At 60.7% G+C, this 26,404-nt stretch overlaps 1 protein-coding gene across 3 annotated transcripts; it reads left to right on the top strand.

The window, feature by feature from the left end:
* On the top strand, nt 1–25,806 carry CACNA1H (calcium voltage-gated channel subunit alpha1 H). Of its 3 annotated transcripts, none has more exons than XM_075564525.1 (33): nt 1–274; nt 390–523; nt 695–792; nt 981–1,215; nt 2,207–2,501; nt 2,597–2,689; nt 3,021–3,783; nt 4,255–4,712; nt 4,991–5,142; nt 5,706–5,891; nt 6,324–6,441; nt 6,580–6,735; nt 7,272–7,362; nt 7,438–7,646; nt 11,922–12,335; nt 12,868–12,968; nt 13,068–13,191; nt 13,525–13,593; nt 13,692–13,876; nt 13,965–14,091; nt 14,195–14,320; nt 14,494–14,583; nt 14,701–14,914; nt 16,636–16,787; nt 18,269–18,378; nt 18,462–18,595; nt 18,824–18,898; nt 20,718–20,792; nt 21,831–21,952; nt 22,236–22,487; nt 23,024–23,195; nt 23,616–23,800; nt 24,378–25,806. In XM_075564525.1, the coding sequence occupies exons 1-33, from the start codon at nt 182–184 to the stop codon at nt 25,383–25,385; spliced, it is 6,816 nt and encodes a 2,271-aa protein (XP_075420640.1). In that variant the 5' UTR covers nt 1–181; the 3' UTR covers nt 25,386–25,806. The 3 variants fall into 3 exon arrangements, with proteins under 3 accessions (XP_075420640.1, XP_075420642.1, XP_075420641.1); XM_075564527.1 differs by having other exon boundaries at nt 4–274; nt 981–1,140; XM_075564526.1 differs by having other exon boundaries at nt 4–274; nt 14,701–14,893.
* The last annotated feature ends 598 nt before the right edge of the window (nt 25,807–26,404 follow it).

The following is a 26,404-nucleotide window of genomic DNA, read 5'->3' as shown; positions in this document are numbered from 1 at the left end:
TGAGTGCAGGCATTGGCACCGGGTGTTCAGGGATTGTGTGGTTATGGATGCAGGCCTCTGACCTTTGGGAAGGGTAAAAGGGTCCCCTTGGGGGTGGGTCCCGGGCCCCTCCCACTGAACTACGCCCTGTGGATCCTTAACTTACCGCCTGGCCGGCTGCACGTGGTTCGAGCATGTGAGCATGCTGGTCATCCTGCTCAACTGTGTGACCCTGGGCATGTTCCGGCCGTGCGAGGACGTCCAGTGCCACTCGGAGCGCTGCCGCATCCTGGAGGTAGGCGGGGCGCGGCCAGGGGGACGGCCTGGAGGCGGGTGGGGCTCACTGGATGTGGTTGGCCTGCTGCAGTGGGGATCGGGCCATCGAGGACAGCTCTGCCCCCGTCCCCCAGGCCTTTGACGACTTCATCTTTGCCTTCTTCGCTGTGGAGATGGTCATCAAGATGATTGCCCTGGGCCTGTTCGGGCAGAAATGCTACCTGGGCGACACCTGGAACCGGCTGGACTTCTTCATCGTTATGGCAGGGTGCGCCCAGGGAGGGAGGGGTCTTGCGTGCAGGTAATAGGATTCCTCTGGTGTGTGAGGGTCCCGGGAGCAGAGCAGACACAGGCTCGCACTGTGGTTGGGGGCGTCAGAGGGGGTCTGCCCAGGCAGCCACGGAGGGGAGCTGAGCCTTGCTGCCCCTCACACCCTCAGCATGATGGAGTATTCCTTGGATGGACACAACGTGAGCCTGTCGGCCATCCGGACTGTGCGTGTGCTGCGGCCCCTCCGTGCCATCAACCGTGTGCCCAGTGAGTGATGCCACCGCTGGTGGCTCAGGGGCAGGGGCGAGTGGTGGGGTGCTGGTCACTGCTGCGGGGCTGAAGTCCCTGGCTGGGTACACGGTGCTGGCCTGGCCCTCTGCATATCGAGTGAGTGGGGCGTGGGGGTTATCTGGGACGTGGTGGGCTGGCCTCCTGACCCTGGCCCCCACCCCCAGGCATGCGCATTTTGGTCACGCTGCTGCTGGACACGCTGCCCATGCTGGGGAACGTCCTGCTGCTGTGTTTCTTCGTCTTCTTCATCTTCGGCATCGTTGGGGTGCAGCTCTGGGCCGGCCTGCTGCGCAACCGCTGCTTCCTGGACAGCGCCTTCGCCAGGTGCCCGGGCAGGCCCCGCCCATGGAGAGATCCCGCCCACCGGAGGTCCCGCCCACCTCGAGTGCGCCCACAGAGGTCCTACCCATGGGAAAGCCCGCCCACCAGAGGTCCCGCCCACTCCAAGCACCCTCCTTCCTCTGGCCCCCGCTCTCCTGCGTACACGCCCATCACGCAGTCCCACCCTGATAGGCAGGTTCCCGGGCTCGGCCCTCCTGGACTAGTCCCTAAGGAGTACTGGCGTTCTCCTCTCCCGTCCCCTTTTTACGGCCGATTCCCTCGCTCCATGTTCTTGCTTGTTTCTCAGTTTGTCAGCGTGTTGTTTCTTTAAAAACAGTTCGTCCGATGGTTGCAGTGCGAGTGCACTAGCTCTGCCCAGCCCGTGCAGGGACGTTGGCGCACCGCTGGCCTTCCGTGCCTCTTTGCCCTCCTCTCTTCTTTTGGTTGCCATGTGCCTCCCTACCTCCCTGTGTCTCTGTCCTTTCTGGACACCTGTATTGGGGTTGCCCTCACCAGGAGGGTTGGGAGGCCCAGGCAGACTAGAGGCTCACCCTTTCACACACTTGCTCAGGACAGGGACCCCAGCAACACGTGAGGTGCCCTGCGTCTCAGGGGCCGCTCAGGTGGACACCCAGGTGGGCACACGGTCAGCCACAGCAGGTGGGGGCACCTCGGGGAACTCAAGGGGGTCAGTGCAGAGGAGGGGAGATCCAGTAGGTCATCCAAAGATGGGTCACCGGGTTTGGAAGAAGCACTCTGCCGATCAGAGAAGGCAGGGGGGCCCCATCCTGGGAGGTGGGGTCTGTTTTGTGAATTGTGCACATTCTCCTGGGAATGTCACCAAATTGTCTTTCACTGTGGACTGGCCACCGGCACCCGGTGGGCACCTCACTGCACAGGTGAGGTCAGTGCTGGAGACCCAGGCCCAGAGGGTCCCCACATCGAGCCCCACCTCTCCCAGTAGGCACCACCCTGCTCCTCTCGGTGGGTTGACTAAAGGGGATGTCAGAGAGGTCATGCCCACACCTGAGTGCCCTGACCTGGGGCGCCACCTACCACCTGTCCGCAGGAACGACAACCTGAGCTTCCTGAGGCCCTACTACCAGCCGGAAGAGGGCGAGGAGAACCCCTTCATCTGCTCCTCACGCCGTGACAACGGCATGCAGAAGTGCTCCCATATCCCCAGCCGCCGCGAGCTGCGCCGGGAGTGCACGCTGGGCTGGGAGGCTGCGGGGGTCACTGGCCGCAACGGCTGTATCAACTGGAACCAGTATTATAACGTGTGTCGCTCGGGGGGCGCCAACCCCCACAACGGCGCCATCAACTTCGACAACATAGGCTATGCCTGGATCGCCATATTCCAGGTGGATGGAGGGGACCCGGGGGCGGAGTCTGGGGAGACAAAGATGGTGGTGTGCACCCCTGGCTGCTCAGGGGTCCATGACTGTTCCCTTTCCAGGTTATCACCCTGGAGGGCTGGGTGGACATCATGTACTATGTCATGGATGCCCACTCCTTCTACAATTTCATCTACTTCATCCTGCTCATCATCGTGAGTGTGGGGGGGTATGGGGGCGGGTGGTGGTGGTTTTGCCAGCCGAGCCCCGGCCAGATCCCTCTGATGGGGACCATTTGTCCCATGTTCTCAGCAACTGTCCCTCCTCTTTCCATGGTCCCTGTGGGCCCCTCCACCACTCTTAGAGCAGCAGCACTTTCCTGCTGGCTTGGTGTGTGTGTGTGTGTGTGTGTGTGTGTGTGTCTGGAGTTTGGGGAGGGATGCAGCCATCCCATGTGCCCCAAAGGTGTCCAGCTCCTCAGTAGTCATGGACTCGCCAGTGGGGCTCAGTGGTGCCGTCACCGAGAACCCTGCTCACCTGCCACAGGTGGGCTCCTTCTTCATGATCAACCTGTGCCTGGTGGTGATCGCTACGCAGTTCTCGGAGACCAAGCAGCGGGAGAACCAGCTGATGCGCGAGCAGAGGGCCCGCTACATGTCCAACGACAGCACGCTGGCCAGCTTCTCGGAGCCGGGCAGCTGCTACGAGGAGCTGCTCAAGTACGTGGGCCACGTGGTGCGCAAGGCACGGCGGCGCGGCCTCCGCCTGTATACCCAGTGGCAGAGCCGGTGGCGCAAGCGGGCAGATCCAGATGAGGCACTGCCCGGCCAGGGCTCTGGGAGGCGCAGGGGCCGGGCTGGCCGCCACATGGCCTCCATCCACCACCTGATTTACCACCACCACCACCACCACCATCACCACTACCACTTCAGCCACAGCAGCCCTCGCCGGCCGGCCGACCGAGACTGCAGGCTGGTACGCGCTAGTGCCAGTGCCCCGCCGCCCATGCCAGGTCCAGGCCCTCCCGATGCCGTGCACAGCGTGTACCATGCTGACTGCCATGTGGAGGGGCCGCAGGAACGCATGCAGACTGCCCACGCCACAGCCACCACCACTGCCGCTGGCCTCAAGCTGGCCGCTGGGCTGGGCGCCATGAACTACCCCACCATCCTGCCCTCTGGGGCCAGTGGCAAGGGTAGCAGCAGCAGCCCAGGGCTCAAGGGGCCACTGGACAGAGGGCTGTATGGCCCCTCGGGCCTGGGTCTCTCCAGCCCCCACGAGAAGATCCAGCACTTGGTGGGTGAGCATGGTAAGTATCTGCCCCTGCTCTGCTCCTTGTGGGGGAGCGAGCCCGCTCCTGGGGCTGTCTAGGGTATCTCACTTTCCTCCTCTGTGCGAGTGGCATGGTCACACCCCTTGTCCTGTAATAAGGGGTGGGGTGGGTGGTGGTCAGTCCGAAAAGGGGCTTTGATGGGGTTGGAGAAGAGAACCCCTTTCTTCCCGAGAACCCCTCTCTGTCCCTAAGCCGAGGGGAGCACCATTCACCCTGTAGATATCAGAACCCCAACTTGAGCAACGAAACCCCATACTTGCCAGTCCGCGCCCCCTCGTGCAAGTCTCCGCCCTCTGCACACTGGGTCCAGCCTGCCCTGGGCCCCTTTGTCCTCATGTGACGCAAAGACCCTATCCCCAGACCAGGACTTGGACATGTCTTTCTTGGGGGTGGTGTGAATTCCTGGAACTCATAGGTCAGCACCCCTGAATATATGGCTCCCCGCAGGACTGAGCCGGACACCTAACCGCCTGTCAGGCCTGAGCGTGCCCTGCCCGCTGCCCAGCCCCCGGGCAGGTGCCCTAGCCTGTGAGCTCAAGGCCTGCCCCTACTGTGCCCGAGCCCTGCACGACCTCCGTGACCCCCACGACCCCCAGCTCAGTGGCTCTGAGAGCGGTGACTCTGACAGCGACGGCGTCTACGAGTTCACTCAGGACGTGCGCCACGGGGACCGCCGAGACCCCCTGCAGCCCACCGCCCCTGCCACAGAGACACCTGGCCAGGGAGGGGGGCCGCGGCGACAGGCTCATGGGCGGCCGGCAGGTGAGCGGGGCGGGCCGGGCCGCCTCTGGGGCACCTTCAGCGGCAAGCTGCGGCACATCGTGGACAGCAAGTACTTCAACCGCGGCATCATGGCGGCCATCCTGGTGAACACCATGAGCATGGGTGTCGAGTATCATGAACAGGTGGGTCCCCATGTCCTCCTCCAGGCTGGGGGACAGCAGTCATTCAGCACACCCCCTCGGTGTCACCTGGGGCAGCAGAGAGGGCCCCATCGGATGCAGCCCCTCAGCCGACAGTGCCCACCGCCCTACTCTGCCCCATAGCGGGTAGGACTCTGAGGGCAGCCCCTAGGCCCCCTCAGCCAGCCAAGAAGTGGGGGACGGCATCGCACCTGGCCCGGACAGGCTCGCTTTAGGGACGTTAGTGGCCACCCAGGTACTCTGACAGTGCCCACCCGCAGCCCGACGAGCTGACCAGCGCCCTGGAGATCAGCAACGTGGTCTTCACCAGCCTCTTTGCCCTGGAGATGCTGCTGAAGCTGCTGGCCTGCGGGCCACTTGGCTACACCCGGAACCCCTACAACATCTTCGATGGCGTCATCGTCGTCATCAGGTGAGCCAAGGGGGCTGGGGGTGGGAATGGGGTGCTGCGGGCCCCATCGGGGGCACAGGTAGGCTGGCTGCCTTCTCGGATGGAAGCTTCTAAAATTTCGGCACTGGGCTGCTCTTGGTTGGACTCCTTCCGGAGAGGAAGGAAGACTGATGTGCCAAGTGACATCTGCTCTGAGTGGAGCGGGCGGGTGTGGGGGGAGTGTGTTTCTGCAGTGCAGAAGAGACCAGGAGGATGGGGAGGCCCCCCAAGTTTTGCTGCAGAAGAGGACAGGGATTAGGGACTCCGGCCCTGGTGGGAGGGTCAGCTCGAAACCACCAGCCGTCCGAGGGAGAAAGGCAGGCTCTCCACTCCCTTACGCAGCTACAGCCCTGGAAGCTCAGAGCTCCACTCGCCTCGCGGGGCCATCGCGAGTCGGCCTCCACTTGGGGGCAGTGAGCTCGGCTTGCTTGCTTTGCCCTGGTTGGGAGGAGCGTGGAGCAGGAACAGTGAGGCGGATAGTGTGGAGGCACAGGGCTGGGGCACCGTGGCAGGGGTGTGAGTGTGTGCCCCCCCCCCGCCCCCAGCGTCTGGGAGATCGTGGGGCAGGCGGATGGCGGGCTCTCGGTGCTGCGGACCTTCCGGCTGCTGAGGGTGCTGAAGCTGGTGCGCTTCATGCCGGCGCTGCGGCGGCAGCTGGTGGTGCTCATGAAGACCATGGACAACGTGGCCACCTTCTGCATGCTCCTCATGCTCTTCATCTTCATCTTCAGGTCGGCCCTCCCCCCTCCCAATCCTGCTCCTGGAGGCCCGCCCAATATCATGGTCATTGCCAGCCTCCTGGGTGTGCCCCCCTCCGACTGATATCTCCCATTACCCCGGCATCCCACATGTGCCCACCCCCATACTGCCCACATCCATCGATCTCCCCACCCCCAGTATCCTGGCTGCGCCCCACCCCATTTAGTTCACCCTGCCCTGGCATCTTGGGCATGACCCATCCCTCCTCCTAGTATCCTGGACATGCCCTCCAGCTCATTCACATGCCCCTGACATCCTGCCTGTCCATTCCCAGCATGCTGGGCATGCCCTCCATCTTCTCACATGCCTCTGCTCCCCTGCAGTATGACCCCCCTGTCCACTCATGTTCCCCTGTCCCCCACAGCATGACCCCCACATCCACTCATGCTCCGCTGTCCCTGCAGCATCCTGGGCATGCACCTCTTTGGCTGCAAGTTCAGCCTGAAGACAGACACCGGAGACACTGTCCCTGACAGGAAGAACTTCGACTCCCTGCTGTGGGCCATCGTCACTGTGTTTCAGGTGGGGCCAAGGGACAGACTGCTGGGGGATGGGGTGGCTATGAGCTAGACTTTCCTGGACCCCTGAGCTGAGGGTCCCCATGGTTTAACTCTCTCCCTGTGCTCTCTCCCCCATGGCCTGCTCCCTCTGCTCCGACAGATCCTCACGCAGGAGGACTGGAACGTGGTCCTCTATAATGGCATGGCTTCCACCTCCTCCTGGGCCGCCCTCTACTTCGTGGCCCTGATGACCTTCGGCAACTACGTGCTCTTCAACCTGCTGGTGGCCATCCTGGTGGAGGGTTTCCAAGCAGAGGTGAGGGCGGGGTGGGGGGTAGGGGGGAGGCTTAAGAGGAAAGGAGAAACTGGTGTGTATGAGGGGGTGCTTCCGGGTGGAGGGGATGAGCTGGGGGATTCCAGTAAGAGAAAAGTGGCTGAGGGGCTTCCAAGCAGAGAGGAGGGGTGGGGGTGGGGCTTAAAGGCAGAGGGCTGGGGTGGGGGTGGGGCTAGGGGAGGGCTTCTAGGCAGAGAGGAGTCCCTTAGGCAGAGGGTTTACAGGTGGAGGGGAGGGACTGAGGAGGCTACCTGGAGGGGAGAGATCCTGTGAGGGTCCAGGTGGAGGGGTGAGGGGAATGAGAAATGACCATCCAGACTCTGGGGCTGAGGGTGGAAGGCCAGGGTGGGGAGATGGATGAGGGGCTGTGAGCCTGGGCCCTTACGTGGGGACTCTGCCCAGACCACCGTGGAGAGTCTGTACCCTCACTGTGCCCCCCTTTGTTGGGGGCATTCATCAGTCTGCCCACCATGGGGAGTCCATGAGGGCTCCCCAGACGTCCTCTCTCTTGGGGCCAGGGCGACGCCAACAGATCGGACACAGATGAAGACAAGACCTCTATGCAGCTTGAGGAGGACCTGGACAAGCTCCAGGAGCTGCGGGCTGCAGGTGCGCTGGCCGGCGGGGACGGGGGCTCCTGGGTGGGGGCCCTGGAGGTACAGCGACTCCCTCCCCTCCTTCCAGAGATGAAGCTGTACTCGCTGGCGGTGACCCCCAATGGACACTTGGAGGGCCGGGGCAGCCTGCCCCCTCCTGTCATCATGCGCACAGCAGCCACACCCATGCCCACCCCCAAGGGATCCCCCCACCTGGACTCAGCCCCTGGGGCCCTGGAATCTCGGCGCAGCAGCAGTGGCTCCGTGGAGCCCCAGCTGGGAGATCAGAAGTCTCCGGTACGGACCCTGAGCCCCACTCCACCAATTGCTTCTGCACAACCCCCTTCAAGGCCCCAGAAAGTGAGGACCCCAGGAGGGTGGACCAGAGGTGGCTGTGAGTAGGCGCCTAAGAGCATCCTGCAGGCTACACCATGGGCATTTACCCCCTAAGCTGCAGTGAAGGTCAAAGGTGGACCAGAGGCAGCAGCAGCAAGGGGAAGCCTAGAGCCTCAGTGGCAGGGGTCTCATGGGCTCCATGGGAATTCAGAAGACACCCTGGCCATCCTGAGTGGGGGTACCACCCAGCACCCATGAGGACGGCTCTTGGGAGTCACATGGTTCCCACGCTCAGCTGCTACTGAAGGGTCAGAGGGTCAGGTCCACCAGGAGAAAGGCCTGGCAGCCCCTTTGCAGACAGGCAGCTGTTGGAAGCCCCTGGCACACTGGACTCTGATACACAAAGGAGTCTGCTCCTGGCAGCTGGCTAGGGATTCTCTCCACACAGAAATGGGAAGGTGATGGGTGTTTGCCAGGATGAGGGAGTGGGGGCCCTCTTGGGGTGCTGTTGATGTATCAGGTGGTACGGCCCCTGGGGAACAGTTTGGGGATCCCTGAAAACACTGAACACAGAATTACTGTGTCACCCACCAAGCCCACTCCTAGGTATGTTGTGGTGGTGGTGGTGGTAAGGTCCCATTGAGTCTGTGCCAACCCATAGCAACACTACTCAACCGAAGGACGCGCCACCCAGTCCTGTGCCAACCTGAGCCCATGGGTGTGGCCACAGTGTCCCTCCACCTCTTGGAGGGCCTTCCTGTCTTCACTGCCCCTTCACTTTCTCAAGCAGGATGTCCTTCTTCAGGGACTGGTCTCTCCTGACGACATGTCCACAGCATGAGACAAAATCTTGCTGTCTTTACCGCTAAGGGACACTCTGGCCATACTTCTTCCAAGACAGTCAGGTTTGTCCTTTGAGCGGTCCATGGTACTTCCAATATTCTCCTGCATCACAACTCAAATGCATCGATTCTTTTTCAGTCTTCCGTATGCAGTGTCCAACTTTCTCATGCATACGAGGCGAGAGAAAATGCCATGGCTTGGGTCAGGCGCTCCTGAGTCCTCAAAGCAAACTCTTTGCTTTTCAATACTCTGCAGAGGTCTTGAGCAGCACACTTGCCTAATACAACACATCTTTTGATCTCTTGACTGCTGTTTCCAAGCGCATTGATTGTGTATCTGAGCAAGACAACATCCTTGACAATGCCCATCTTTCGTCCATTTATTCTCATATAATCCCTAGGTAGAGCCTCAGAAAAGGGACTGCGGAGTAGGAAGGACCAGAGTGCAGGGACTCCCTGGGCACCCCCCTCACCCCCGACCCCCACCCTATGTTCATGGCTTCACTATTCTCAAAAATCCAAACGCAGGGCCATCGATGGTATTCCATTCCAATGCACAGTAACCAGAGGGCAGAGTGGGACTGCCCCTGTGGGATTTTGAGGCTGTCGATCTTTATGGGAGAGGACAGCCTCATCTCTCATCCGAAGAGTAACTGGTAGGTTCGAACTGCTGACCCTGAAGTTAGTGGCAATCCAACATGTAACCTCCTGGGCCACTAAGACTCCAGGACTGTTCACAACGAGACTCACTCTTTATGGGAGTAGAGCGTCCTGCCTTTCAACTGATGAGCGGCTGGTGGTTTCAAGCGCTGACCGTGCAGTTAGTAGCCCAGTGTGGATCCACTACACCACCAGGCCCCATCATTCTTCTAAGGAGCCCTGGTAGTGCAGTGGGTTAAATGTGGGCCTGCGAACCCAAGACCCAGAGCCCGAGTACACCAGCCACTCGCCAGGAATGAGAGGAGGCAGTGTGCTTCTGTGAGGAGGTCAGTCATGGACACCAGATGGGACAGTTTCACTCTGTCCTACAGGGTGGCTGCGAGGCAGATTCCACTCACTGACAGTTGTAGGGGTGGTTTCCTTCCTGATCCCCCCATGGGGGTCTGCCTGGCTGTGGTAGTCTGGACAGATTAGAGAAACAAATTGATGGAGACTCATGTGTATAAGAGAGAGTTTATATAAAGGGTAATTGTACATTAAAAAAACATCCCAGCTCGATCCAGATCAAGTCCATAAGCCCGATATTAGCCCATATGTCTGATACTAATCTATAAAGTCCTTTTCAGGATCACGAAACACATGCAATGACGCCGAATGTAGGAGGACCACAGGCCAATGGCAGTAGAAACATCTCAGCACTGGCAGAGATCTCCACGTGGCAACTCCAGTTCCCAGGGCAGGGGGAACTGTCAGCGTAGTGCCATGTCTTGTCAGTAGAGTCTCCAAGGGAGTGAGGCAAGAGAGTGTGTCTCCCATCTCCAAGGAGGAAATTACAGGAGTTCCCAGAATCCTCGGGAGGCCATGCCCACACAGAGGTCATTGGCTATGACCTGATTGACAGACTAGACTCCACCCCTTCACTCTTAATCCTTTCAAGATCCAAATTGACACCAGATTATGTAACGACCACACTGGCCACTGCCCCTCTTAAAGGGATGGAATGGCCTGGGTGTAAGCGAGTGTGTATTGTGTGCCACAGGCTCAGCCTGCGTGGCCCAGAACCACTCTGCTGAACAAGCTGGAAAGTTATGGGGCTGAGCTCATCGCCACAAATCAGTTTCCACCAGGGGAAGCAGGAGAGGGGCCAGCTGCAGTTTTCCAGGGAGCACCTTTATGGACCATGTCGCAGTGAGCTAGCCTGTCTTGTTGTGTTGAGCCCCTCAGAGGGGGTGCCAGAGGATTGCACGGGGGCTCTGTCTCCATGCGGTTTGCCACGTTGTAGTTGTTAGGTCCTGTTGTGCGGTACAGCTCACAGCGCCCCATGCTCAACAGAACAAACACCATCCAGCCAAGTGCACCTTAGTTCGCAAAGTGACGTCTGCGCTGCTCTTCAAAAGCAAGTTCTTTTAAAGTTTAATTATTTTAAAGTTTGAAATGGATTTATTTATATTTCCCCACCCTGTTAAATTGTGGAAGGTAATGCATAACAAAGAAAACACATCCGATCCATAGTCCCATGGCTCATGGCCTCAGAACAGTGAGAGAATCTGAGCAGCCCCCGCCCCACCTGTGTCTGTGGCTCTTTCCTCTTTTATTAATTCTCCAACCCAGCCTCTTTCCACCCTCCCTCTTTTTCTCCCCATCCTTCCCCTATCCTTCTCCCCTGCACCCCACTTCATCCTTGTCCTCAAATCTTTACTTAGATTTGAGCATCACTTTTATTCCTTGTTTTTGTTTTGCTGTTGTTTTCCCTTTATAATAACGGTGTTATGGAATATTTATGAGATTGACTAACTTTGCTGAGCATAATGTCCTCGGGTCCTGTCCATGTCACGAGGTGTTTGACGGATGCGTCCTTTTTCAAGGCTGCATACTATTCCGTTGTGTGCATGTGTGCTCGAGTTTGTGTATCCATTTCTCCACAGACGGGGTTTTTGGTTGTTTCCATCCTTTTGCTGCTAGTTGTGATTAGACATGGGCGTGCATGTCTTTAACACGTCAAAGAGGTCTCTGGCAGCAGGTGTGCCCAGTGCAGTGTATTGCTTGCTTTATAAAAAAGTGTTCTGTCCATGAGTGTTGATTGGTGGGTCCAAGCAATGTGAACTCCTTGACCACTTCGGTCCTCTCTCCTGTTATCATCTTGCTGCGTGTAGGTCCAGTTGTGAGGATTTGTGTTTTCTTTGCATTGAGCCCCCACCCATGCCCAAGGTCGTAGTCTTTGATCTTCATCAGCAAGAGCTTTCAGGTCCTCTTCTCTCCCAGCAAGCAAGTTTGTGCCATCTGGATGTCACACATTGTTAACAAATCTTCCTCCAATCCGAATGATGCGTTCTTTACACATCAGTCCAGCATACAGGCTGGATAAGTATGATGAAAACATACAACCCTGATACATACTTCTCCTGATTTTAAACCAAAAAAGAGCCCCTCATTCTGTTCCACCAACTGTGGTCTGTGTACGCAGTTAAACAAAAAACCCAAACCACCGATGGTAACTCAGAGCCGCCCTGTTGGACAGGGCAGACCTGCCTCCCTAGGGAGAGCTTCCAGGGCTTTACAGAAGCAGACTCCCCAGTGGCCGGTGGGTTCCGACCGCTGACCTGAACTACTGTGCTAGCAGGGCTCATTGTGATTGCCAGCTGTGGGGGTTCCGAGGGCTGATGCCAGTCAAGATTGGGGAGCAGGTCTGGGCAGGTGCCACAGGCCCCAGCTCACCGCACCCCATGCCCCCCAGTCCAGCCTTCGAAGCTCGCCCTGCGCCCACTGGGGCCCGAACGGGACCTGGAGCAGCCGGCGCTCCAGCTGGAATAGCCTGGGCCGTGCGCCCAGCCTCAAGCGCCGGAGCCAGTGTGGGGAGCGGGAGTCGCTGCTGTCTGGTGAGGGCCGGGGCAGTACGGATGATGAGGCCGAGGATGGCAGGGCCAGCACAGGGGCCTCCTCCCCAGGGGCCCGAGCCACCCCGCTGCGACGCGCTGAGTCCCTGGACCACCGCAGCATGTTGGACCTGCGGCCCCCACGGGCAGTCGCTCTGCTGCCGGCCAAGTCCCCCGACTGCAATGGGCAGACAGTGGCCCTGCCCAGCGAGTTCTTCCTGCACATCGACAGCCACAGGGAGGACCCGGCTGAGTTCGAAGATGACATGGAGGATGTGAGTGGTCAGGGGATGCCCTGGGCCTGGAAAGCCCTTGCCCTGCTTCTGTCGGGGCCTCAGTTGGGAGACAAGGACTCAGAGAGGACACTCAGAGGAAGGGACACAGGCCCAGGCTGACCCCACACACAGAAGCCAGGAGTGTGGCCAGCACTGCATGGACATGCTCCCAGCTGGGGCCCACTTTCAGTTGACCCTTCCGTGTGAACAGGGCTAGAGGTGACCCCTTGGCCCCAGGGCTGGGCCTCTGCCCCAGGGTCTGCCCCTTGATGGTTGTGAGCTGTCACAGATGGGCAGCAAATGGCACCTGGTTGAGGCGGCCTTTAGTAGCCCACCTCTCAGCAATGGGGACAGGAATCAGGGGGGTCCCCCAGTGCCCACCCATCTGGCCCTAGCAATGCTCAGCAAAGATCACTAGCCCATTGCCCAGGTAGGGAAGGTAAAGGCAGTCTCGAGGGTGAAAGGGTCTGGACGCAAGGCCGAGGTCAGAGGTGAGTGACCAGTCCCCCTCCTCGCCACCCCCGCCCTCCAGAGCTGCTGCTTCCGCCTGCGGGCGCTGCTGGGCCGGCACCAGCCCGAGTGGTGCCGCCAACGTGAGACGTGGGCGCTGTACCTCTTCTCAACTCAGAACCGGTGAGCGAGGCAGGAGCCTGGCGTGGGGGTGGGGGTGAGGGAAACACGCCTCAACACGTCTTCTCCCCCGCCGTCCCGCCCGCCCACCTCCCCCTGCAGGTTCCGCATTGTCTGCCAGAAGGTCATCGCCCACAAGCTCTTTGACCACGTGGTGCTGCTCTTCATCTTTCTCAACTGCATCACCATCGCGCTGGAGCGCCCCGACATCGACCCCAGCAGCACCGTGCGTCCCAGGCCCGCCCACCGCGAAGGACACGCCCCCCCCCCCCCCCCCCGCTGCTCTTAGTCTCCGCCTGGTTCCCATGCCCTACCCCAGCCCCATCTTCTTCCTCCCTTCCACGGTTCACACCTTGCTCACTGTCCCACCCACTGCTCTGACACCGCCCTGCCATATCCTCCCACCCAGTGCCAGGCCTTGACCCATTGCCAGCCCCACCCACTGCCATGACCCTGCCTTTCACTCGATTCCTCCTTCCTCCCACTACGTATGCCCCGCCCCTCCCGGTGGGTCTCCCACTGCCCTGGCCCCGCACCCAGCCACCGCCCTCTCCCGCAGGAGCGGGTCTTCCTCAGCGTCTCCAACTACGTCTTCACGGCGATCTTCGTGTCTGAGATGATGGCAAAGGTGCCGGCGGTTCCAGGGCAGTGGGAGGGCCCGGGGCCCTTGTGTCCCCCCCCCCACCCCCCCGCACTGCCGCTGATGCCCCTGCCGGCCACCCGCAGGTGGTGGCGCTGGGCCTGGTTTCCGGCGAGCACGCTTACCTACAGAGCAGCTGGAACGTGCTGGATGGACTGCTGGTGCTCGTGTCCCTGGTTGACATCGTGGTGGCCCTGGCCTCCGCCGGCGGCGCCAAGATCCTGGGCGTGCTGCGGGTGCTGCGTCTGCTGCGGACCCTCCGGCCCCTGAGGTGAGTGGGGCGCTGGGTTTCCTGGGCGTGCCCCTTCACCTGCCACCCTCTGCGGGCGGGCCCACCAGCAGCCTGTCCACCCCTGCAGGGTCATCAGCCGCGCCCCGGGCCTGAAGCTGGTGGTGGAGACGCTCATCTCATCCCTCAGGCCCATTGGCAACATCGTCCTCATCTGCTGTGCCTTCTTTATCATCTTTGGCATCCTGGGCGTGCAGGTGGACGGCCCTGATACCCTGCTCCGGGAAGCTGGGGGGCTTGGGCTGGGGTGGGATGGGGGAGTGTCAGGGACCTGCAGGTGACCGTCCCCTCCCTGGGCAGCTCTTCAAGGGCAAGTTCTACTACTGCGACGGCGTGGACACCAGAAACATCTCCACCAAGGCCCAGTGCCAGGCTGCCCACTACCGCTGGGTACGCCGCAAGTACAACTTCGACAACCTGGGCCAGGTGGGTGCCAGAGACAGTCAGTTAGGGACCATCCCCCCTCTGGGGGAGGGCTCATCCTCCTGGCTGGGGTTCCAGGATCCCAGGGCAGGGAGCTAGTGGTGCGTGTATGGGGGCGGGGCGGCTGCTGGACCCAGCTTTGGCTTGTGGTCAGCGCCCCCTGCTTTGGTTTCCAGGCCCTGATGTCGCTGTTTGTACTCTCGTCCAAGGACGGTTGGGTGAACATCATGTACGACGGGCTGGACGCCGTGGGCATCGACCAGCAGGTGCCGCCTGTCGGCTGGTGGGTGGGTGGGCAGGCGGGCGGTGCTCCATGCGCCCCGCCCCCGCGTGCTTCGCAGGGCCATCCCGAGAGCAGCCTTGTGTGCGCCCTATGCCCGCAGCCCGTGCAGAACCACAACCCCTGGATGCTGCTCTACTTCATCTCCTTCCTGCTCATCGTCAGCTTCTTCGTGCTCAACATGTTCGTGGGCGTCGTGGTGGAGAACTTCCACAAGTGCCGGCAGCACCAGGAGGCCGAGGAGGCGCGGCGGCGCGAGGAGAAGCGGCTGAGGCGGCTCGAGCGGAGGCGACGGAGTAAGGCGCCCCCGGTGGCCGGTCGGTACCTGCGCGCCCGGCGGCCGCGCTCTTCGCGCCGGGGATGCTCTGCACGCTGCTGTCTGTCCCCTCCTCCCCTCCGGGAGCATCCAGTGGCCAGCGCTGCGGGCCGGAGGCAGGGACCCAGAGTGGCCGCTGGGGCCCAACAGTGAAGGATGCACTAGCTTTCCCCGGCCCCAGACCCCAGGGGCATTGTCACCCCCATATGGTCGGTATCCCCAATGGGAGCCAGCAGGCCTGCCCTGAGACAGGGGGCTCCAGAGAGAGGAACTTGGTGCAGCGTGTCCCCTACTCCCAAGGAGAAGCTTCACCTCGTGTGAACCACTGAGGGGCAGCAGGAGGAACTCCACAGAGAGCAGGTCCATGCGGCTTGGTGCCAAAGCCCCCCACTCCCTGGGGGGCAGCCTACCCCCATGTGATCCCCAGGGGTGGGTGGGTTCCAGAGAGAGCATGTCCATGTAGTTTGGGGCAAAGAACACCCTCTTAGTCAATCCTGATCCCTAGCCCCCAAAGACATGTTAATCCTCATGTGATCCTTTGGGAACACCATAGCGGGCAGGCTGTGTGTCTTTCAGGGTTTCGGGAAGGGGACTCCCTGGAGCAGGGGCCTCCCTGGGGCAGGGGCTTACCTGGGGCAGGGGCCTCCCTGGGGCAGGGGCCTCCCTGGGGCAGGGGCCCACCCTGGACCCTGAGACACCTCCTTGTTTTCCAGGCCAGCTCCCCAGCCCAGGTACCACCCGCACGTCTTAGCCTGCTTCTGCCCTGGCTGGATGCATGGGCTGTCAGCTTGCTTGCCTGGCCCTGCTCTGTCTGCCTGAGGGTCAACCCCACTGCCCGCCTGCCCCCACGCACCCTCCCCTGTCTGGCTTGCACCCCGGCTGCTGCTGTGTCTGGCTGCCGGTTCTGCGTCTTGTGGCGCATGTTAGCCCAGGCCCTCAGGCCATGCTGGGGTGGGCTGCTGGGTGGGTGGGGGTGAACGTTTCCTGCAGGGGGGCGGTGGAGGGTGGCAGTTGCCAGCCTAACCCAGCAGAAGCGCGATGGCAGGCATGATGTGTGCTAAAAAGAGGCACCGCGGGCAGTGCTCAGTGTAGACACCCCCTAGGGGGGCACGCAGGCCAGGACTCCCCAATACCATCATTTCAACCCATCCCAGGCAGCATCCCTAATGGGGCAGGGGTCCCACAAACTCCAGATGACAAACCTCTGTCTCCAGGGACTCTGGGGAGGGGAGCTGGCCTCCCCATTCCTGCCCCATCCCCCCCAGTCACTCAGAGGGGCCTGGGCCCAGAGATGGAAGTGGGCAGGGATTTCTAGAGGTTATGGGTGGGTTAACTTGGCCTCCAGCCCCCCTTTTGGGCTCTGCTCTTGGGCAGGAATCCCTGCAGGAGAACAGTCAGTGGGTTAGCTTCCTCAGCACTCCCCCACCCCCACTGCCAACCCCTACGCTCTGCCACCCATGTTTCCAGGCAGTCCCTCCTGAGAGAAGCCCTTATGTAGCCTGAAGCAGATACCCCTAGGCAGGCTGGATGCTGAGGCTGGAGGAGGGGCAGGCCTCCCATTACAGAGCCTGGACGCTCCCCTGTGGACAGCACACATGGCCCCACCTCCAGGCAGTCCCACCCTGCCCCCAGATATATTCCTCCCCACCCAGGTGTGGCCCCGCCCCAGACACGCCCCTCCCCAGAGCCTGGCGTTTGGGCTCAAGCCACCTCTCCCTGCAGAAGCCCAGCGCAGGCCCTACTACGCTGACTACTCGCCCACCCGCCGCACCATCCACTCTCTCTGCACCAGCCACTACCTCGACCTCTTCATCACCTTCATCATCGGGGTCAACGTCATCACCATGTCCATGGAGCACTACGACCAGCCCAAGGTGGGGCTCTGGGCGCCCAGGACCCCACACCCAGCCTGCAGGGCCTAGAGCAGGGGCCCTGCGGATGGAGGGGCACAAGACAAAATCTCACGAGAGCACAACGCCACCTCCTGTATCGCAGCATGTAACACGCCTTACTGTGATGGCCCAGAGGGGTGACCTCTTAGAATTCACCCCTAACAAAGCTGGCACCCTGGACTCTGGGGTTCATGGTGCACAAAAGCAGAGAGAGAGAGAGAGAGAGAGAGAGAGAGAGAGAGAGAGAGAGAGAGAGAGAGAGAGAGAGAGAGAGAGAGAAAGAAGAGAAGGGATCCCTTCCTGTGATGCTCCAATTACATCTGCATTTCATCATCTCATTAAAGACAGAATCCCGCCACCACTCTGCTTCTTCCCCGACCCTTCCAGGATGGGCTCTTCCTCATTCTTGGGGAAGGATCTGGCATGAGGCTCAGTTGGGTTTTCAGTGGCTGACTTTATTGTCAGGCCTTTCTTCCTCATCTCAATCTGGCCACTCCACTGAAGCCTGCCCACCACGGGTGACCCTACTGGTATTTGAGATTCCTATAGCTGAGGTATTTGCATGCGTCCCAGTAGCACACTGTAGGATAGCAAGCTAGCAGGCAGTGGGGGCGGAGGGAGGGGGGAAAGGACAGACAGGGGGTGTTATAAAGGTCCAATATCCAAAGGCTGCTCACCACAAGGTCAGCAATTCAAAGCCACTAGCCACTCTAAGGGAGAAAGACGAGGCTTTCTACTCCCCTAATGATTCTCAGCCTCTGAATCTCACAGGGGCAGTTCTACTCTGTCCTACAGGCTCACTGTGAATCAGAATCCATTCGATGGCAGTGAGGGTTTGGGCTACATCCAAGCAAGCCCATCTCAGTGGATGCTGCTCTCAGTGGACACATCCCCCAGTCTTTCTTCTCAGGCACTTGGGGGAGATTCAGACTTACCACCTTTCTGGTCCGCAGCCCTTCCAGGGACTGCCTGCTGCACCTCACTGTGAGAAGGCTCACTTTGGGCACAGTGGAGTTGGCATGGGCCAGGTGAGGGAAGGCACATGTGCCCTGGTCTACCTTGACACCTCACCCTAGAGGTCCTGGGCCGGTTCCCCACCATCCAAAGGTCCCCCAAGCTAAGCTGTGGGGGTTCATGGGGGTGATGTACTCCACCTCATGTAGGCTGTACATAAAGTAAATGCTCACTAGCTGTGACCCAGAAGGCCAGGCCCAGGGAAGAGTGGAGCCGGAGTGAGCTGGACAGTGGAGACAGGGTGGCTTCCTGGAGGTGGCGGCATTCTGCAGGTGACTGAGGAGGGTTTGACCAGTGCTAGGAAGCACCACTCACTGGAGACCCCATTGTGATCCACTGGTCACCACCTGTGCACTGTGCTGGGGTCAGGGCTGCTGGCTGCAGAGGTGTGGGTGGCAGGTGTGAGTGGGGCCACGGGCCGCCTCTGTGACCGCTGGCCCTCTCCCCAGGCACTGGACGAAGCCCTCAAGTACTGCAACTACGTGTTCACCATCGTCTTTGTGGTGGAGGCTGTGCTGAAGCTGGTGGCCTTTGGCTTCCGGCGCTTCTTCAAAGACAGGTGGGTGGCCTCAGGCGCTGAGACACACCCTGGGAAGGTGCCTGTGCCCAGCCGGCACTGAGTCCCTGCCTGCGGCCCACCAGGTGGAACCAGCTGGACCTGGCCATTGTGCTGCTGTCCATCATGGGCATCACGCTGGAGGAGATTGAGATGAATGCTGCGCTGCCCATCAACCCCACCATCATCCGCATCATGCGTGTGCTCCGCATCGCTCGGGGTACGTCCTCTCCTCCCCATCCAGCTGACCCTCGGCCAGCAGCAGGCAAGCAGAAGAAGCCATGGGGCCCTGTGGAGGGCTCTGCCCAGCCCCAGCAACCTTCTGCCTTGGTGCCTGGCTCTCACACTCCCACCCAGCAGGCCAAGGATGGTGGTTCCAGTCCTGTTGGGGAATGTTGGGGCTTCGGGGAGAGCCCCTGTTCCACACAAACACCTTCCCTCACTCCAGTGTTGAAGCTGCTCAAGATGGCAGTGGGCATGCGGGCGCTGCTGGACACGGTGGTTCAAGCGCTGCCCCAGGTAGGTCGGCGGCCCCGCTCCCAGGGAGGGCATCCCAGACAACCCCAGAAGAGAGGGCTGCAAGGTTGTCTTCTCCGCCATTGAGCATTCATTCCTTCGTTCCCTGGTCCGCGGTGTGCCAGGAGCAGCCTGGCTACGTGGCCTCAGCCTCTGGGGGACCCATGACTCACCTCCACTTCACTGGAGCAACGTTGGAGGCAGGCAGGCCATAGCAAGGGGGTGGGTTGGGGGAAGTGAGGATTTTCCCAGCACATTGTAGCCCAGGCAGCTATCCAGGGGGAACCTGCTCAGACCTCACTTCTTGAGCCACAGTCATCTGAACCAGAAGCAGTACTCCTGGCAGCTACTTTCTGGGTGCCCTATCCTACATAGATCTACCCAGTCACCCACAAATCTCTCTGTTCATGTGCAACCTGCTCAGCCAGACAACTGCCCACCCACCCAATCAGCTGTCCATGTAAACACTCACCTAATTGGCTGCCCATCCTACCAACCACGCAACCCTACCCACCCACCCACCCAACTATCCAGTCACCAAAACAACCAGCCAACCAAGCAACTCTCCAGGCATCCAACCAACCATCTACTCACTCACCCTCCTAGCCATCATCCCACCACCCACCTAACCAGCCATCCACCCACTTCCCAACCAATCAACCTACCCATCCATTCATCAACCCACCCACCCAATAAGCCATTCAACCAACCAACCATGCAACCAGCCACCCATCTAGCCAACCAGATATCCAGCCAACCATTCAGCCATTCAACTAACCATCCATCTACCCACTCAGCTGGCCAGCCATCCGCCCATTCATCCAACCAGTTAGCTTTCCAATCAGCCATTCTTCCAACTAGCCACTCATCCACCCACTCAGCCTACCAGTTATGTAATCATCTATCCAACCAGCCATCTATTCAGCAACCCAGCCAGCCAGCTAATGAACCAACTGCCCAGCCATCCGACCAAACAACCCTTCAACCAACCGCCCTCCCAGCCAAACATCCACTCAACTAATCAGCCAGCTGGCAACCATTCACTCAACCATCAGCTCACATCCATCCATCCATCCATCCATCCATCCATCCATCCATCCATCCATCCACCCACCACCCACCCATTTGTCCTTGTGTCCAGTCCTGTTCTGCTTATTCACCCAGTCACCTCCCAGTCATCCCTTTCACACTCAACACCATTCATCCCCTCACACCTAGTCTTCTCCTCCCTACCCACCATCTGTTCTTGCAACTACCTAGCCCACCACTGTGCCACTCCCCGGTGCTCCTTCAGCGGTGTCCTCAGCCTCCCCTCAGAATGACATGAGGGTTCCTGATCGGCTCTTGGCATTAATGGGATGCCAGGAGAGTGGAGGCTGATCCGGACACCCAGCGAATGGATAGGGGTTGTGTGTGTGGAGGGGAGACTGAATTGAGGGGGCAGCAGGGGCAGGAGTCATAGAGGAAGCTGGAGGGGGTGGGTGGGCATCCAGGCCTGGACTGGAGCATGAGACAACACGTGGCATGTAGACTGGACTGGGTCTTAGAGAAAGTGAGGGTGAGGTTATGGGCAGTGGTGTGACTACTCTGAGTGGCATCATCTGTCAGTAGAGACCTTCTTGGGAAGCCAAGGCAGAGAGGCAATCTTGTGTGGGATAGGCTGGGAGGTATGACCGAGGATCCAAGCCTGTCTCTGTGCCTGGCACAGGCCCCCTGGGGAGCAGCGATGGCGTGAGAACTGTGGGGGGGGGGGTGCTGGCATGCCCGTGAGTGTGGGCTTCCCCTGCCGCCACCTGAAACTCTTCTGCTTCTCTCCATGTAGGTAGGGAACCTTGGCCTACTTTTCATGCTCCTGTTTTTTATCTATGCTGCCCTGGGAGTGGAGCTGTTCGGGAGGCTAGGTGAGAGCCACCTCCAGAGCCTGAACAGATGAAAGCTGGACCTGGGACCTGGGAGGGCACGGTGGTGGGGCTGGATCTGTGTGTGTGTCCTTGTCCAGGTGTGCATACACAGACATTCATCTGACCCACCAGCACACACACAGACACACACACACACACACCAGCACTCACACTGCTACAGTCCCTGGGGACCTGCCTTCTGTCCACTGTAGGATGGGAGTTTTGGTAGCCTTCCGGGCCTCTGACCTTCTCCTGGGTGCCCCTATTCCTCTCTGGGGGCAGTACAATCTCTGTTGGGTCTCCCATACCATCCACAGTGTCACCTAGGGCAATTTGCCGACCCTCAGGTGGCTTCCAGGCTACCAACTGTCCTTTGTTGAGGTAGCTGTGGCTGGCGAGAGTGCTCAGGGATGTTAGTGGCCACCCAGATACTCCCTCAGGTGAGCTCTGGTCAAAGGTGGCTTGTGCCACCTTTCCAGGAGATCCAGAGTCTCACTCTACCCCATAACTGGTCTTTTAGGACCAGGCCAAACTTAGTGACTCCAACACCCTAAAGAGGGCCGCAGACTAGCCCTGTGGGTTGGCCCAGGAAGCAGGAAGCTGGAGAGTAGGCAGTGCCGTTTGTTGAGGATGAGTCATAGCCAGATTGTGTGGTAGTCCATTCAAACAGCCCCAGATCTGAATGCTGTTTAACTACTTCCCTTCCTATCCCTATCACTCCCAACCTCCACCCTCCCCTACTCACCTCCCTCTGACCAAGTCAGTCACCACACTCCTCTTCACAGCCTGGGCTAGATGGAGACAGATGGTAGGGAACCTGGATCTGTCCCATGGAGGAATCTCCCTTTACTGCTCTGACTGAACAGAAGTGACCCTTGAGAGACCTACCTTTGGGTCCTCATCAGCAAAGATCTTAGAGATGGACTGTTGTCCCTGCACACAGAGAGTGGAGCCATCAGGATAGACAGGGCTGGTGGTGGGTTACAGGACACGCATGGTTGCAGCTGACTGACAGATGGGGTCTTTGTCTCCTGGCAGACTGCAGTGAGGACAACCCCTGTGAGGGCCTGAGCAGGCATGCCACTTTCACCAACTTCGGGATGGCCTTCCTCACACTGTTCCGAGTGTCCACAGGTGACAACTGGAACGGGATCATGAAGGTACTGCTGCAGCTGGTGGGGGATGGGAGAGGGACTCCAGGCTTCAGGGACTCAGGACACTTGGGGTACCTCAGAGGACTAGGAGCTTGAGTTAGGCCTAGGTAGGGCCTCAGGTGCCACTCAGAGGCTTGAGGGACTATTCAAGGTCAGGAAGGAGCTTGGAGGCTGTGGGGGTGGAGCCTTCTTGGGGGAGGGGCCGAGGGAGGGCTCCAGGGCTGGTGGTAAGGCCCTGGAGTGGTGAGGTTGCAGAAGGACGTCGGTGGTCCCCCCCTCCCCGTCGCAGGACACGCTTCGAGAGTGCGTTCGTGAGGACAAGCACTGTCTCAGTTACCTGCCGGTGATCTCGCCAGTGTACTTCGTCACCTTCGTGCTAGTCGCCCAGTTTGTGCTGGTCAACGTGGTGGTAGCCGTGCTCATGAAACACCTGGAGGAGAGCAACAAGGAGGCCCGCGAGGATGCTGAGCTGGACGCCGAGCTGGACGCAGAGATGGCCCGCGCTCCAGTCCCTGCTGTCGCCCCGGATGCCACCACGCCGGTACAGTGGCTCACCCTGGGGAAGAGGTGCCCAGGAAGGATTTGGCGGATGTAGTGGGCGGGATCTCTCAGTGGGCTGGGTACCATTGGTGATGTGGGGACCCACGTGGTGGGTGGGAACATGGGTCCGGAAGAGTGTGTGGACTGCGGGTTCCCCAGGTGGGACAGAGGACTGGCATGATGGGTGGGGACCATTAGAGGTGGGGCAGACATGGTGTGGGCAGAGGTCCCCTATGTGGGTCCGGAGACCGACGTGTTGGGGGGAGTGTGCCCCTAGTGGACCTAGGGCTGGCGTAGTGGGCAGGTCCCATTGGAGGTAGGGTGGAGAAGGGGGCAGATTTGGTGGTGGGCAGAGAGGTCTCTAAGGCAGGACAGGGGGCAGACAGGTTTGGTGGGTGGGATCCTACTGACGGATGCAGAGACTGATGTGGTAGGCGGAAACTCGGGGTGGTGGGAGGGCCTGTTTCTCTGAAGAGGAGCGATGTGATAAGCGTGGGTCCTGGGCAGTGGTGCCCCTGATGTGGCCGTCTGCTCCAGGAGAGTCCAGGCGCGGGCCCCGAGGCCCTGAACTTGCTGGTGGTGCGCAAGGTGTCGGTGTCGCGCATGCTCTCGCTGCCCAATGACAGCTACATGTTCCGGCCTGTGGCTCCCGCTGACCCCCCAACGCTGCAGGAAGTGGAGATGGAGACTTATGCGGGCACAGCCTCTGGTAGGGCCTTGGGGTGCCACTTCAGGGTGGGGCCGAGGCAGGGGAGGGACTTGGGGGAAAGGGGTGGGACCTCAGGGTGGGGCCGAGGCAGGGGAGGGACTTGGGGGAAGGGGCGGGACCTCAGGGTGGGGCCAACGCAGGGGAGGGACTTGGGGAAGGGGCGGGACCTCAGGGTGGGGCAGAGGCAGGGGAGGGACTTGGGGGCAAGGGGCGGAACCTCAGGGTGGGGCCTGAGGCAGGGGTGGGACTTGGGGAAGGGGCGGGACCTCAGGGTGGGGCCTGAGGCAGGGGAGGGACTTGGGGAAGGGGCGGGACCTCAGGGTGGGGCCGAGGCAGGGGAGGGACTTCGGGGAGGGAGAGGGGCCTGCAGGGGAAGATGGAGGCTCATGCTGTGCATATACACTCCCCGCCCTCTTCCAGGGACCATTCCCTCGCCCAGCTCGCCCCCCGGGGAACCCCGTGCGACCCTCCAGATCCCAACCGAAACACTGCCTCTACCGACTGCGGCTGCTCCGTCCCCGAGGAGGTCCTTGGACACCTTGCGCGCCCTCTCCCCGCGAGCTGCGCCCCGCTCCCCCATCCTCAACCGGCTGCTCTGCAGACAGGTGCGGGCAGCCTGCCCTGGGAGGACCCCTTGTCGTTTGGATGGGGAGCGGGGAACCAGCGAATCCAGGGCTGCATCCTTGGACTAAGGGGGTGTGGGTGGCCAGGCAGCGGATGGCAGAGGCCCCCAGGCAAGGACCGAGCCCTCTCTCCGTCCCTTACCTGGCCTCCTTGGCAATCCAGCCTGTGGTGAGAATTTATGTCCACCCCAGAACTTCACCCCAGGGGCATCCCGCTGAGCCAGTGGGGATCATTGCTGGGGGAGGGCACCCTGGGCACACAGGCTCTGTCTGACCAGCACTGTCCCCACCCGCAGTGCACAGAGCTGCACTTTCCTCGCTGCCCCTGACCTGAAGTTGGACGGAGCCGCATAGCTCGCTGTCGCTGCCTGGCAGCTGAGCGTCTAGGGGGCCTGCAAAGTGAGGGGGTCCTCAAGGCAGAAGTGATATCCCTGCCAATGAGTCCAATACCATCCCAGCCTGGGCCCCTTCCTGGAGTCTCCTCATGCCCCCCTTTGTCGGTTGCAGCCAGGGTGAGGGACAAGTTCTCTGAGCCCTGACCTGATCCTATGCCCCGTAGGAGGCTGTCCGCACCGACTCCTTAGAAGGACAGATTGATGGCTCTCCAGACAGCACCCCAGGCGCCAGGGAATCAGGGGAGAAGGCTCTGGCCCGGCCTACATCGCTGGGGGCCCCCCCGCGGACCCCGCCTCACTCCCCGAGACCTGCTAGCGTGCGCACGCGCCGGCACACGTTCGGACAGCGCTGTGTGGCCAGCCGGCCGCAGGCCGCCGATGAGAGCACTGACCCAGCCGACGAGGAGGTCCGCCACATCACTAGCGCGGCTCGGCCCTGGCAGCCGGAGCCCAGCAGCCCTGAGGCCTCGCCCAGCGCCTCCTCGGCCCGTGGGGGCCTGCACGGCCTCTGCGGCATTGACAGCTGGAGCTGCCGCCCAGGGCCTGGCCGGCCAGATGGGCAGAGGCAGCCAGGAGCAGAGCCAGGTGGGGACGGTGGTCGTGACGAGGTCCCGGAGGCTGAGCCAACCCTGGGTGCTCGGCGCAAGAAAAAGATGAGCCCCCCCTGTATCTCCATTGACCCCCCCACAGAGGATGAGGGTGCCAGCCGGCCACCGGCGGCAGAGGGCAGCAGTACAACCCTGCGGCGGCGCACCCCATCCTGCGAGCCCTCTCCGGGTCCGGCCACCCCCTACAGGGACCCCTTGGAGCCCACTGAGGGCCTGGGGCCCGGAGTGGACCCTGCAGGAAAGGGTGAGCGGTGGTGCCAGGCCCAGGGCCGCTCAGAGCACTTGACTGTCCCAAACTTTGCCTTTGAGTCGCTGGGTACTGGGGCCTCCAGTGGGGACCCATTTTTGGACGGTGGTCAGGGTGAGACCACAGAACCTCACGCTTCCTGCTTAGGGGTCACAGTGCCTCCAGGACCCCACAATGTTGCACCTCCTGTGCCCCCTGGAGAGCCCCTGGAGAAGGGGCAGGGGGTGCTCCTCACAGTTCCCCACAGCTCCCCAAAGAAACCAGGATCCCCCCCAGGCACCCCAGCCCCAGACAGCAGTGTGGAGGACCCTGTGTAGCTTTGGGGCCAACAGCCCAAAGGTTTTGTGCTGGGATCTGGGAGGCTCCCGGGGACCAGCCCATGGGGCTGGGCTAGACCCTGGTTCCGGCCTGTCCCCCAAGGGGAGTGGGAAGCACAGGCGTCTCCGAGCAGGGCAGCAGGGAGAGGACTCCTGTCCGGATGAGTCAGGATCCCCAGGTGGTAGGTGTGGGTGTCTGTGGCTGAGGCAGTGCTCCTTGCTGTGGACAGCCGTCATGTAGCCCCAGGAGATGGTGGACAATGGCCCCAAACGACCAAATATGGACAGCACCACCCCCTTGGGGGCTCCGTCAGCATAGAACATGTATTTTTTTAGGGAACACGCTCAGGTCCCTGTGACCGTCATGGCCCAGCTCACCTCTTCTCTCTCCCTCTCTCTCTCTTTTTCTCTCTCTCACACAGACACACACAGACACACACTCCTCACCGCATTCATCAGGCCTCACCTCATCACACCCTGCCCCGCTGTCACCAGAAGCTGTGGGTTTCTCTCTCCATTTCCCTGCCCCCTCCCACACACAGGTGGCCTGGAAGGCAGCCCCCTCTCCCAGGAAGCCGCCATGCCACAATGAAGCTGTGACCTGGGACAAAAAGGCGCCCTCCCTCGGGGCTCTGGTTGTGGGGTTCCAGGTGTCTGTCTACTCCATTCAGGTCCCATGTGGCAGGAAAATGGCACAGGAGACCCCTCCCGCACTTGGGCCAGGGAAGGGGAAAAGGGGAGCAGGCGAAGCTGAATAAAAGTTAACTTATTTCAGAAGCCTGTCGGGCTGGCTGCAGTCCAAGTGTGGGGGCGGCAGGTGCAGGCCTGGGCAGTCCCTTCACTGGTCTGCCCACCCTGGAACCAGTTGCTTTGGAGAGAGAGAGAGTGAGCAAGCTACCCTTTCTCAGCTGTATGCTGGCTCCAGCCACCCCTGGGGAAGCCCCTGGCCCTCCCCCCATCCTTCTCTGCTCTCTGTGATCCTGGAGTGAACCATCGTGCCACTCCGGGGAGGCAGCCCT

The sequence above is a fragment of the Tenrec ecaudatus genome, chromosome 12 (assembly GCF_050624435.1).
Source record: "Tenrec ecaudatus isolate mTenEca1 chromosome 12, mTenEca1.hap1, whole genome shotgun sequence".
Classification (NCBI taxonomy): domain Eukaryota; kingdom Metazoa; phylum Chordata; class Mammalia; order Afrosoricida; family Tenrecidae; genus Tenrec; species Tenrec ecaudatus.
Note: the sequence above shows the minus strand (reverse complement) of the source record. Positions and strands in the feature narration are given on the sequence as shown.